Here is a 13,437-nt window from a genome sequence, read left to right as displayed (position 1 = left end):
ACCGTGTTAGCCAGGATGGTCTCGATCTCCTGACCTCGTGATCCGCCCGTCTCGGCCTCCCAAAGTGCTGGGATTACAGGCTTGAGCCACCACGCCCGGCCAAGTGTTTTCACTACACACGAAAAAATGGTAACTATGTCAAGGTGACGGATATGTAGTTAGCCTGACCTTAATTGTAGAATCATTACGCAAGAAATGCTGATATCAAAACACCATATTGTACACCTTAAATATATGCAATTTTTTATTTGTTAATAACTCAATTTAAAAAAAGAAAACAACTGGAAAAAAAGTAGGCTATGTATCTTAAGCCTATAAACATCTGACCCTTTCTTAAAAGGTGCTACAGGTTATACTAATCTATTTTCTATGTGGAAAGTGTTTATGAATACAGAACCAATTTATGCAAAATAAGATGCAAATTATTCTAGATGTAAAGAGATGAGTTTTTTTTTTTGAAGTACACTGTTTTGACATACTATCCATTCTATCAAGCAGACCTAGAGGGATTCTGGAAGGCAGAGCTTTCAGCAACCTTCTAAAAAATTATGCAATATTATTACACAGAAGCAGAGATTGCTGTGATTTTTATTCAATTTGACATCTTGATGAGAATGAAAGTAGTAAGAATGAAGGTTTACAAACATTGCAATATTACTGTATCATTGTGATATGGCTTTACATTGATTATATGTAGAGAACAAAATAACATTAGAATTAAGGCAATAACAACATGTGCAAACGAAGCACATTACCCTGATACGGTCCTTGATAGAAAGCTCTTTTGGTTAGCTGATGTTTGATATTGCTGCATGCAGGTCATTGCTCTGAAGGATAAGCTATGAATAGAATTTTTTTTTTCATTTAAAAAAAAAAAAAATCCCTCCTACTGGCCCACAATAGCCAGAAGAAGTCTTCGGTAATCTCCACTTGTGTCACCTGCAATCATTGTGCCCAGAGTCTTCTGATACATCTGAGCGAACATCTGTTTTATTTGTGCAAGGTCAATCTGCATAAGAAATAATATTTCTGTTAGAAAAATATCTGTGATAACTGACATTTATTAAAATTCTTTTTAAATAATAAGATCTATAATCAAAGCTGAAGGAGGAAAACACCAAGTGACTGACATTTTATGGCTGGCACGCATACCAATACTAGCACTACCCAATGAAGGTCTGATTCACAGCTCTGTAAAATACTGCATAAGGGTAGTACTAGTTTCATCTATTATTCCAAAGATACTAGTCATTTAAAAACATTTGATAGGATGGCTATTATCAAAACCAAAAAATAGTAATAAGTAATTGGCAAAGATGTCATGAAATGGGAACACTTGTACACTGGTCGATGGAAAAGTAAAAGGGTGCGACTGGTACGGAAAATCATATGGTAATTCCTCAAAGCAAAACAAAAAAACTCCCAAAGAATTACAATATGACCTAGAAATGCCACTTCTGGGTATATTCAAAATAAGTGAAACTAGATTTGAACAGGTATTTGTACACCCATGTTCATAGCAGCATTATTCAGGTAGAAACAAATCAAGTCTCACAGATGAATAAAAAAAAAAAGGTGGGATACACGTACAATGCACTATTTATTACTCAGTCTCAAAAGGAAGGAAATTCTGACATGCTACAACACGAATAAACCTTGAAGACGCTATGCTAAGTAAAAGATGACAGTCACAAAAAGACAAATATTGTATGATTCCACCAGTATGACGTACCTAGAGTAGTCAAACAGGGACAGAAAGTCACATGGTTTGTTGCCAGCAGTTGGGAGAAAGAAGAATGGGGAGTTACTGTTTAAGGAGTATGGATTTTCAGTTTTGTAAGTTGAAAAAACTTCTGAAGGTGAATGGTAGTGATGGTTGCATAACAATGTGAACCTTAAAAACGGTAAATTTTTATGTTATGTATGTTTTATCACAACTTAAAACATCCTGCTTAGAAAATTTAAGTTAAAGAACAAAGTTTCTTTCAAAATACCATATTCTGGTTGCTTTCTTTAAAAATAATCTACCTCCTTTGCTATAACTCAGGGTTTTTGGCCAGGTGTGGTGGCTCATACCTATAATCCCAGCATTTTGGGAGGCCAAGGCAGACGGATCATCAGGTCAGGAGTTCGAGACCAGCCTCACCAACACGGTGAAACCCTGTCTCTACTAAAAATATAAAAAAATTAGCTGGGCGTGGTGGCACACACCTGTAATCTCAGCTACTCAGGAGGCTGAGGCAGGAGAATCGCTTGAACCCGGGAGGCAGAGGTCGCAGTAAGCCGAGATTGTGCCACTCTATTCCAGCCTGGGTGACAGAGTGAGACTCCATCTCAAAAAAAAAAAAAAACCCAAAAAACCCAATAATAATAATAACAATTTAGGGTACTTTTTTAAACACTGGGTCTCTGTCACCAAGGCTGGCGTGCAGTGGTGCGATCACGGCTCACTGCTGCAGCCTTGACCTTCCGGGCTCAGGTGATCCTTCCACCTCAACATCTTGGGTAGCTGAGACTACCACGCCCTGCTAATTTGTGTGTGTGTGTATTTTTTGTAGAAATAGGTTTCACCATGTTGCCCAGGCTGGTCTCAAACTCCTGGGCTTAAGCAATCCTCCTGCCTCGGCCTCCCAAACTGCTGAGATTACAGGAGTGAGCCACCACACCCTGCCATGTTTTCTTTCAATTAAAAGTTCAGGTTGGGTGTGGTAGCTCACGCCTGTGATCCCAGCACTTTGGGAAGCCGAGGCAGGTGGATCACTTGAGGTCAGGAGTTCAAGGCCAGCCTGGCAAATATGGTGAAACTCCATCTCTACCAAAAAAATACAAAAACTTAGCTGGGCATGGTGGTGCACACCTGTAGTCCCAGCTACTCTAGAGGCTGAGGTGAGAGAATTGCTTGAACCCAGGAGGTGGAGGTTGCAGTGAGCTGAGATTGCGCCTCTGCACTCCAGTCTGGGTGACAGAGACCGTGTCTCCAAAAAAAAAAAAAAAAAAAAAAAAAGGCACAAATGTCATTTCTTCTGAGAAAACAATAATTTTTTATAAGTGCAGTAAATATATAAAGTAAAATTTTAAAAAATGAGGCTATATTTAAGGGGACAATGATGAATATTTTTAAAATTGTTTATTAATAATAAAGGATGCTAAATGTAAATAGTGTTGATATCCAATAGGATTAATCTACATAGGCTTTTCATATAATTTTTATATAAGCAAAATGAAAATCAAAAGATAAATGTCTAACTTCCCATAAATTTGTATTCTCCATTGACCTTCTCAAGTAGTAAAATCTGTTAGTATTATCTTCATTAGGGCAGAGTGGCCTATTTCACTAACGCAAGCTTCTCCCACAGCATGAGGAAAGTGAATTTTCTGTTCTTTATACCACCTCTTTTAGGTGACAAAGAGAGCTCTTTCTTACCATTTTTGAGGGATTGACAACCAACTGGGGAACTTCTAAGAAATCAACATTGAACATCGAGTAAGACCCGACAAAAAGAGAGAGGCCTGCCTCACCTCACTTCGAGTGACCACAATCCTGACCAGGGTGGAGTCATCTGTGCCAGCACCTTTCATAGCATAGTAGAGCCTCTCAGCAAAGAAGGCAGGGCGGTTCAGGGCACATTGCACTGCAAGTTAGAGATGGTTGAGACATGGAATCATGATCTGACAAGAAGTGTACCCCTCCAGCTTCATTTATCACTTCTACCTGCCTTTGATTATTTTCTCTGTAATCATCTCAGAAACATGAGGTGAGTTAAGGATGTTCAGATGTTCTCCTCCTTCATTTTTTTTGAGAAGGTTCTCACTCTGTCGCCCAGCCTAGAGTGCAGTGGTGCAATCATGGCTCACTGCAGCCTCCCAGACTCAGGTGATCTTCCCACCTCAGCCTTCTGAGTAGCTGGGTGTGAGCCACTGCCTCTGGCCCGACATTCCACTGTTAATACCAGTGTGTTACTAATACTCCCCTTAGTCCTAATATCCATGAGAATGAAACTTTCACTTTGTTAGACATCTGTGTATTAGACCACCAGAAACTGGTTTAATTTCAAAAAGGAAATGAGTCTCACTGGGCTGAGTACCTGAAATACCTGTTTTGAGGACTCAAACTGCTTCATGGTGATGCTGTGAGTTCCTCAGGGCTTTCCCTTTCTCTTTAAAGGAAGTGCTACAACTATCAGGTATTCTTGCACAGTTCTCAAGAAAGGCCTACAGATGAAGGCCAAATAATCCCCAAACAGCCGTGTTTGATCACAGCACTACCACTCATAGGAAATTGCATGTAAAAACACAGGATTGTTTCTGGGGGCTTGCCCAATAAAGAAAACAAAGAACAAAAAACAAACCCCAAAGGATTAGGAGGTCACCTACTGCCTAAGCAGATTCTACTTGGACTATATGATCAACATTTAAAGGGAACAACTATTCAAAGCTCCCACTCATTTAAAAACAAAATAAAGCAAAGCACAAAAATCTTACAGATGGTCTTCAAACCACTTTCCACATATCCGGAAAACTCACGGCTCACACTGCTTAACAAATCTCGATTAGCCATCTGCAAACAAAATTAAAGGGTTAAATATTTTTTTATCTTAAAACAGAAGCCAAATCTTCAGAAGAAAAGCTCATACTCTGGAATAAGCCTCCATGGTAGCTCTCAGCTGAGGAAAGCTTCTTGTGGCAAGGATCATGTTAAAGCAAGATTCATCGGTCCCTAGTCTCCCCTCACCAGCTTGATAGAGACGCTGAGCATCTTCCTGAGCCATTTGGTGGTTTACACTCTGGTTCTCATCACGATTTCCCTGCAAAAGAGAAAGGCAGGAATTGGAAGAAATAAATAAAAGTTCCACTAAAACAATTTTTTCCACTCTAATTCACTTTTGGATTTAAAGAGACAATTTATTTTATTTCATTTTTTTGTTTTTGTTTTTTGAGATAGGGTCTTGCTCATCACTCAGGCTGGAGTGCAGTGGCACAATCACGGCTCAGTGCAGTATCGACCTCCTAGGCTCAAGTGATCCTTCCACTTCAGCCTCCCGGGCAGCTGGAACTACAGGCACAAACGACCATGCCTGGCTAATTTTTTTATTTTTTGTAGAGGCAGGGTGTCTCACTATGTTGCCCAGGTGCTGTTCTCTAACTCCTGGGCTTAAGTGATCCTCCCGCCTTAGCCTTCTAAAGTGCTGGGATTATAGATGTAAGCCAATGGGCCTGGCCTAAAGAGATAATTTACTAAAGATTAATCCATAATGTCTGTCATGCATATCCTTCATTTCTATGCATGGAAATATAACTAGTAATTTATTATACTGTCAACTGGATTTTATAATATAAGATCATGGTTTAATGAGGTTATGTTAAAAATGAGGGCTTTTGGGAGCTAAATTAAACCCAAATGTTTAAACAAAAATATCTCTACTAGGAAATATAAACTACCACTCAAATGAAGAAACAGTCCTCTTAGCTGGAATTTAAGATCAATATGCCCTGTACTGAGTTCTACTTTGTATTCATTCACGCGACTAAGAGATATTAAGCACTTTCTTTGTGTCAGGCACTATGTTAGGTGGTAGGGACACAGGAGAGACAGGGTCTCTGCCCTCAAGAAATTTAACTCTAGGGCAGAAGGGAGGGAGGATGTAATATGAAGGCTTCATAAACTTTCTTTCCTTCATCTGAGTATATATTTTTAAGAGACACGATTTCACTATGTTGCCCAGGCTGGGGTGCAATGGCTATGTGCAGGCATGATCATAGCCTCAAACTCCTGGGTTCAAGTGATCCTCCTACCTCAGCCTCCAGAGTAGCTGGGAATATAAGCTCACACCACCACACTCAGCCATCTAATTATAATCTTAATATATAGGTATTTACTATAAATACATGCATAAAAATGACACATGAGCTTTACAGAAGAAGCTACAAATAACTCACTTTCTGCTAGACTGTGCCTATTTGTATACCAAACTCTTCCCTGGAATAGGAGAAAAGGAAGGAGGAAGGAGGAGTTTAAGCTTAGATGGGCAGTGGTTTCTCTCAAAAACAGAAAGACAAACCCAAACAAGAAAAGGTTGCCTTTTAGAGTCTCAGGGACCATCTTAGGAACAAGATGGAAAGATGCTCCTTGCAGCTGAAGAACTGTCTTCTAAGCACCTGGCACAAGGAATATGTAGAGGCACACTCTACATGGGCGACTGAATATAACACAGGAAAAAGTACTCACGAAAAATTTCCCCGATTATTGCCTTTGGATTCACACACACTTTCCTAGGAAGTTACTCCTCTACTCATGCCCTGGAAAAGGTAGGGCTGGGCCTTGAACTCTGCATAAAGAGAGACTCAGCACCTCATGTAAAATCTTAATACTCATTTTTTAGTATTGTCTGTTTTCCTTCCTGTTTCTTTTAAATCCTAGCTTACTTCCCTTCTCTGTTACTCTGATGTAGGTAAATTCAATTTCCTTCAACCCATTTACTTTGCTTTCTCATTTCCATGTCCACTCACTGTTACACACTATCCTTTCCACACCTACCTCCCTTTTTATTTTTTTAGATGGAGTTTTGCTCGTTACCCAGGCTGGAGTGCAATTGCAGAATCTCAGCTCACTACAACCTTCACCTCCCGGGTTCAAGCGATTCTCCTAACTCAGCCTCCCAGGTAGCTGGGATTACAGGTGTGTGCCGCCACTCCTGGCTAACTTTTTGTATTTAGTAGAGATGGAGTTTCACCATATGGGTCAGGCTGGTCTCAAACTCCTGACCTCAGGTGATCCACCCGCCTCAGCCTCCCAAAGTGCTGGGGTTACAGGCGTGAGCCACCGAGCCTGGCCCCTCCCTTGGCTCTTAAGAGCCCCTCCTCTCCTTTAGATCCCTCCAGATGGTCCAATCTTGTGCACTAGCACAATAGCCAGTAACTCTTGATATTGAATCAGCATGCTAGTCATTTACATAATCTCTTTCAAATACACCTTCATCTCATTCTAAGTGTGCTTCTTTTCTTTTCTTTTTTCTTTTTTGAGGGCAGGATCTCACTCTATTGTCCAGACTGGAATGCAGTGGTGCGATCACAGTTCACTGCAGCCTCAATCTCCTGGGCTCAAGTGATCCTCCCACTCAGCTTCCTGAATAGCTGGCACTACAGGCACATACCACCATGCCTGGCTAATTTTTTAAAATATTTTTTGTAGGCTGGGCGCGGTGGCTCAAGCCTGTAATCCCAGCACTTTGGGAGGCCGAGACTGGCGGATCACGAGGTCAGGAGATCGAGACCATCCTGGTTAACACGGTGAAACCCTGTCTCTACTAAAAAATACAAAAAACTAGCCGGGCGAGGTGGTGGGTGTGTGTAGTTCCAGCTACTCAGGAGGCTGAGGCAGGAGAATGGTGTAAACCCAGGAGGCGGAGCTTGCAGTGAGCTGAGATCTGGCCACTGCACCCCAGCCTGGGCGACAGAGCCAGACTCCATCTCAAAAAAAAAAAAAAAAAAAAAATTTTTTGTAGAGATGGTTTCTTGCTATGGTGCCCAAGCTGGCCTCAAACTCCTGGCCTCAAGCAATTCTCCTGCCTTGGCCTCCAAAAGTGCTGGAATTACAGGCGTGAGGCACCATGTCTGGCCCTAAGTGTGTTTCTAATGCCATTCCAAATATGTTGGAGTATTTTCTGTCAATTCTCCAGCACATCTGGGGAATCAAAATAAGGAAGGTGCTAATCACAGTTATTACTGGGAACCCTAAAACATTTTTCTGCATTTCTGGGTCTCCTCACAGAGTCCTCACTTCCTGTAGCAACCTCTATGGCAGTCCTAAACATCTTCACTTGATGGTATGGCATAATGGGGCAGGATAGTGATAAGCTCAAATGTATACTTTCATCCCCATCCCAGCCACAGAGCCTTGTATTGGTTTCTGATTCCATACAACCTTAGAGGTTAAATCTCTAATTCCTTACAAAAGCCAGATTTACAGGAATAAATCTCAATAGTTAACTACAAAGAAATCTGTACACTGGTTTCTGTGTTGTCCCTCTGAAAGATGGCAATATTGTAAGGTTGCTAAATATTAAAAGGAGTAAACAATGCTCACTGGCAAAAGACTTTTAAAGTATGTTTTCTCTATCAACGCACAAGCATTCATACTGTACTCACCTGGCACATGGACACAAGTAAACGCTCAAAATGTCCTGATGTATCTGACCTAATGTCCTTTTCAAGGTCTCGTCCAAATTCTGACTGATAACATCTGACAATTTCTCGGATTTCCTGATTTGTTCTTGTGCACAAAATCTCAATCAATACACGTTCCTGAGTTCCTGCTCCCTACATGAAATGAAGGGAGGATTATACAAATAAAAATGAAATTCCTGCAAGTAATTAAATCTTACTGCTTCATCAAATATTACTTTGTTCTCTAGAACTAAAAACTATATATTCAGATGGATGACGGGAAATAAAGAATTGCTTTACCACTGTAAATTCAGAACTGCCATAATTTGTATGGTCTTACATATGAAACAGGACAAAATACTCACGACAAATGACATATAGTACCTGCATTGCTTTCCGTAAGCTCCAGGCATCGTAATACGTAGGAGACATGAAGAGGGCCAGAATCAGTTCTTCCATATTTCCACTTAACTCTGATTTGAGATCTTTGATTAAATCCTATTTAATTACAAATACAAGCTAAGTATATGTGTTCTCCAAATTTTGTCACTTGAGTGTAATGTGTGTACAAGCAGATCTATTTTATTCATTCTATCAATAAACATTTAATAAATTCTTATTCCACTCTACAAGGTACCAAAACAAGGGATATATGAAAAAAAGAATTATTCAAACTAACAAAATGATAAACAGATATTTGCTTAGTAAAAGAAACTGTTCTTGGTTCTATGAAGAAGTAGAAACCATTATGATCTTGTTCTTATTTGTTTTTTTTGTTGTTATTTTTTTGAGACAGAGCCTCGCTCTGTCACCCAGGCTGGAATGCAGTGGTGTGATCTCGGCTCACTGCAACCTCCGCCTCCTGGGTTCAAGCGATTCTCCTGCCTCGGCCCCGAGTAGCTGGGACTACAGGCGCATCCCACCACGCCCGGCTAATTTTTGTATTTTTAGTGGAGATGGGGTTTCACCACATTGGCCAGGCTGGTCTTGAACGCCTGACCCCAACTGATCCACCCGCCTTGGCCTCCCGAAGTGCTGGAATTACATGCATGAGCCACTGTGCCCAGCCGATCTTGTTCTTATTTGGAAAGATACACATCTAAAAAAATAATAATAATAAAGTAACCTGTACTCTAGCACTGGGTAAGTAGCATAGAAATAAGTAACAGAGAAAGTTGAAACAGAAAAAGGTCAAAGTCAGCTAGAGAGCTCAGAGAAGAATGTAAAAATTAGCAAGCAAAGAGGAAGGAGAAAGGTATTTCAGGTAAGAAGGACCACCACCAAGGAACACAGAAGGGGTTCCCAGCCTTGACTCTTCATTACATTCATCTGTGGAGCTTTAAAACAAACAAACAAACAAAAAAAAAAACACTGACGCCAGGACTAAGACTCAGAGACTGTGTATTTTTAAGTTTTAAAGGAAATTACGATGTTCAGTTAAGGTTGAGAATCACGCGTATAGAGGCAAGAATGAGCAAAGCTTGTTCAATGGAACAATAAGACAACTGGTTTTGTTACAGAGGAAGGTTTTCATAATGGATGAGTTAAAACAAAGTTGTAACTAAATCTCGGATTATTACATCGAATGCCAAGCTAAAGAATGTGGACTTGATTCTGTTTGCTGGGAGGAACCATTGGAAACTTTTCATGCAAGAAAATGGCACTGATGTAGCAACAATATTCAGAATGGATGATGGTGACAAAGAAGCTATAGATGAAAACATTTAGGCTACTGGGATATTTAGTTAAGAGGTAATAAAGTCTTGGACTTGAGTGGTAACAGTGGAAATGAGAAGAAACAAAGTAGACAAAAGAAACATTTTAAAGGGCCACTTTATAGATCAGATCAATAAAAACTAGTAAATAACCAATTGCTAGGACAAAGCATACAGAATACTCTCTGACTGATAAAAACATGGAATCAAAGATGACTCTATAGCAGGCTAGAACAGTATTTTACTAATTAGGAAGTTAAGAGGTGGCTAGTGGTACGGAAATCAGATCGTTAGTTTTAACTCTAAAGCAATATATAAGAAAACTCGGGATAGCATTGTACAGACTAGATAAAAAATTCATAACATGGCAAATATCTTTGTGAGAAAAGTGAGTCTGATGTTGAAGCTTAAGGAGATCTAGGGTTTGTGTTGCATAAACAGTCACTGGGCTGGGCAGACAGGGAAAGGCAGAATAGAATAAGCAAGGTGGGACTAATCAATGGACCATTATGCCATTCTGAGAAACATAAACTAGATGCAGAGAACATTAGGACATTTTTAGGATTCCTATCTAAATGACAAAGCAGGTCGGGAGTGGTGGTGCAGGCCTGTAACCCCAGCACTTTGGGAGGCCAAGGCGGGCAGATCACATGAGGCCAGGAGTTTGAGACCACACTTGCCAACACGGCGAAATCCCGTCTCTACTAAAAGTACAAAAATTAGCTGGGCGTGGTGGCAGACACCTATAATTCCAGCTTCTCGAGAGGCTGAGGCACGAAAATTGCTTTTGCCTGGGAAGTGGAGGCTGCAGTGACCGGAGATCGTGCCATTGCACTCCAGCCTTTTGAGACTCTGTCTCAAAAAAAGTAAAAAAAAAAAAAAAAAAATCAATCAATCAATAATGCAAAGCAGTGTGCTATCTATGTTTTCCCACTATATCTGAGGAATAGTGGCATTTTTTAGCCATAGAATCTTGTTGGATTTAGAAACTGATAATCCATTCAACAAATATTAAGTGGCTACTTGCCATTATACACTTGGTACTGTAATACAAAGATGACTATGACCATGGTTTGTCCTATGGGAGCTCAGTTTTTGGGGGTGGACCATGAGATTAGTAATAACAGAGGTTTTACAAAGTGCTGTGGGACTACAGTATTAAGAAGAAGCTAAATTCTGTCCAGACTAATGAAAGAAACTTCACAGAGTAGCTGATATTTAAGCCAAATCTTAAAGAAGTTGGCCATGAAAACAAGAAAAGGTATTCAAGGCCAGGAGAATGGCATGTACACAACACAGAAGCATAAAAGATCATGGTGTGTACACAGAATGGCAAACATTTCCATATTATTATTTTTTTGATATAGGGTCTTGTTCTGTGACGTAGGCTACAGTGCAGTAACACAATCACAGCTCACTACAGCCTGACTTCCTGGGCTCAAGCGCAATCTTTCCACCTCAGCCTCCCAAGTAGCTGGAACTACAGACATATGCCATCACACCCAGCTAATATAATTTGGTGTAATTGTTGTTGGAAATGAAGTCTCCCTATATTGCCCAGGCTGGTCTCGAACAGCTGGCCTCAAGACATTCTCCTGCCTTGGTCTCCCAAAGTGCTGGGATTACAGGCATAAGCCACCACGCTCAGCCCATATAATTTTAATATAGGACATGTTTAGAGAAAGGGAGAGAAGCACAAGACCAAGAATAAACAAGGGCTATGTAATAAGCCTTGAATCCCACTGTAACAAGCAGAAGATTGAGAACCATCCTCTTGATCATGATTGTAGTCGTGATCTACTTTCTACTGAATATCTATCACATGTGTGACCAGAGTAAGGTATGATTATGAGATCAAGGACTACTCTAGAATGAAAAAGCCTTTTAAGAGAAATAGGGCACTAAGTGCTCAAAACCCAGCACTTTGGGAGGCCTAGGCAGGTGGATCACTTGAGGTCAGGAATTTGAGAGCAGCCTGACCAACATGGTGAAACTCCGTCTCTACTAAAAATACAAAAATTAGCCAGGCATGGTGGCGTGCACCTGTAGTCCCAGCTACTCAGGAGGCTGACGCAGGAGAATTGCTTGAACTTGGGAAGCAAAGACTGCAGTGAGCTGAGATCGCACCATTGCACTCCAGCCTGGACACTGCAGTGAGACTTCATCTCAAAAAAACCCAGAAAAATATATAGGGAATACAGTACTCTTGAGGTCTCTGAAATCTAGTTGTCCCTTTTTTGCACCCCAGGTACTAATCAAAATATAGTATCCAATCTGACATGAATGCAGAGTCTACCGGCCACTGCTGGTGCTCACTCCAGGAAAGAAAAACATACCTTGCCATAAGAGGTCTTAAATGCTGCTTTAATTTTTTGCCTCTGATCATTGGAACGGTTGGCCACCACGTCCACAATTGCCTGTTCGTCTGTCCCTGGAAGAACCACACATGTTTAAATAAGGACAAAGAATGTGCTAGGTGCTGCTTGAGGTCATCTCCTTTTTTTTTCTTTTTTTTTGAGACAGAGTTTGTCACCCAGACTGGAGCGCAATGGTGTGATCTAGGCTGACTGCAATCTCCAACTCCCAGGTTCAAGCAATTCTCCTACCTCAGCTTCCCGTAAAGCTGGGATTACAGGCATGCACCACCACACCCAGCTATTTTATTTTTTATTTTTAGTACAGATGGAGTTTCGCCAGGTTGGCCAGGCCGGTCTTGAACTCAGGTGATCCGCCCACTTCAGCCTCCTACAGTGCTGGGACTATTGGTGTGAGCCACCACACCCAGCCTGAGGTCATCTCTGAGAATGCTTACAAGGAACTAGACATCAGATTAAATTCAGGTACGTGCACCTAGGCTGACACATAAACTTGGTTTATGAGATAAGGTTTATTTTTACTTTAGAATTGATCACTTTAACTTATTAACAAAGACAAAAATTTGTTTTCCTTACCAAAACCCTTCATTGCCTTACGAAGAATTTCTGCATCTCTCATAGCATCGAAGTTGGCAGCTGGTCGGATAGTTCCTTGAGTGCCCTGACTCATTGCAGCAGGCTGAAAATAATAGCCATAAAATCTGAGTCAGCATTTCCAGAAAATTTCTAATGAGGAAACTTAAAGACTTCCCCAGACATCAGTCTTAAGTAAGAAGGCCAGTGTTTGGGTTTTAGGGCAAGGATATGAGCATTTTATTACCAGGGCTCATTCTGGAACAGACAGGAAAGACCTATCCCCCTTCAGGACAGATTTTTCTCCTGCCAACACATAGCCAGACACCAAACTTCCAGGAGACAAGATGGCCAAACTTGTGAAATTAAAGTCACAATCTTCTTATGGTTTCCTTTTCGGTAGAATAGGAAGAAAAAAGGAGATTGATCCCTGAATAGTGTGAGATGAGCAACAATGTTTGATTTAAAAACAGAAGAATATAAAATGGCTTTAGTGAAGTAGAACATGAGTGCCCAGTGAGATTTCAAACCAGCAATATAATTTTAGTAATATCTCTTAATTTCCTATATGGACCCTGATTATTACACATGAAATAAGTCTACATGAAAAT

At 40.6% G+C, this 13,437-nt stretch overlaps 1 protein-coding gene across 2 annotated transcripts in view; it reads right to left on the bottom strand.

The window, feature by feature from the left end:
- Positions 1 to 231: 231 nt before the first annotated feature.
- The window catches only part of ANXA7 (annexin A7), a 40,903-nt gene continuing 27,697 nt past the window's right edge, over positions 232 to 13,437 (bottom strand). For both annotated transcript variants that reach the window (XM_010373091.2, XM_010373092.2), the window contains 8 exons: positions 12,830 to 12,932; positions 12,215 to 12,309; positions 8,548 to 8,661; positions 8,146 to 8,316; positions 4,635 to 4,805; positions 4,483 to 4,558; positions 3,520 to 3,632; positions 232 to 1,009 (listed from right to left, as the gene is read on the bottom strand). In XM_010373091.2, coding sequence (XP_010371393.1) covers positions 887 to 1,009; positions 3,520 to 3,632; positions 4,483 to 4,558; positions 4,635 to 4,805; positions 8,146 to 8,316; positions 8,548 to 8,661; positions 12,215 to 12,309; positions 12,830 to 12,932 — 966 coding nt within the window. In that variant the 3' untranslated portion in view covers positions 232 to 886. The remainder of the gene's footprint in view (positions 1,010 to 3,519; positions 3,633 to 4,482; positions 4,559 to 4,634; positions 4,806 to 8,145; positions 8,317 to 8,547; positions 8,662 to 12,214; positions 12,310 to 12,829; positions 12,933 to 13,437) is intronic.

The sequence above is a fragment of the Rhinopithecus roxellana genome, chromosome 11, assembly GCF_007565055.1.
Source record: "Rhinopithecus roxellana isolate Shanxi Qingling chromosome 11, ASM756505v1, whole genome shotgun sequence".
Classification (NCBI taxonomy): Eukaryota; Metazoa; Chordata; class Mammalia; order Primates; family Cercopithecidae; genus Rhinopithecus; species Rhinopithecus roxellana.
This window is presented reverse-complemented; position numbering and strand designations above follow the sequence as displayed.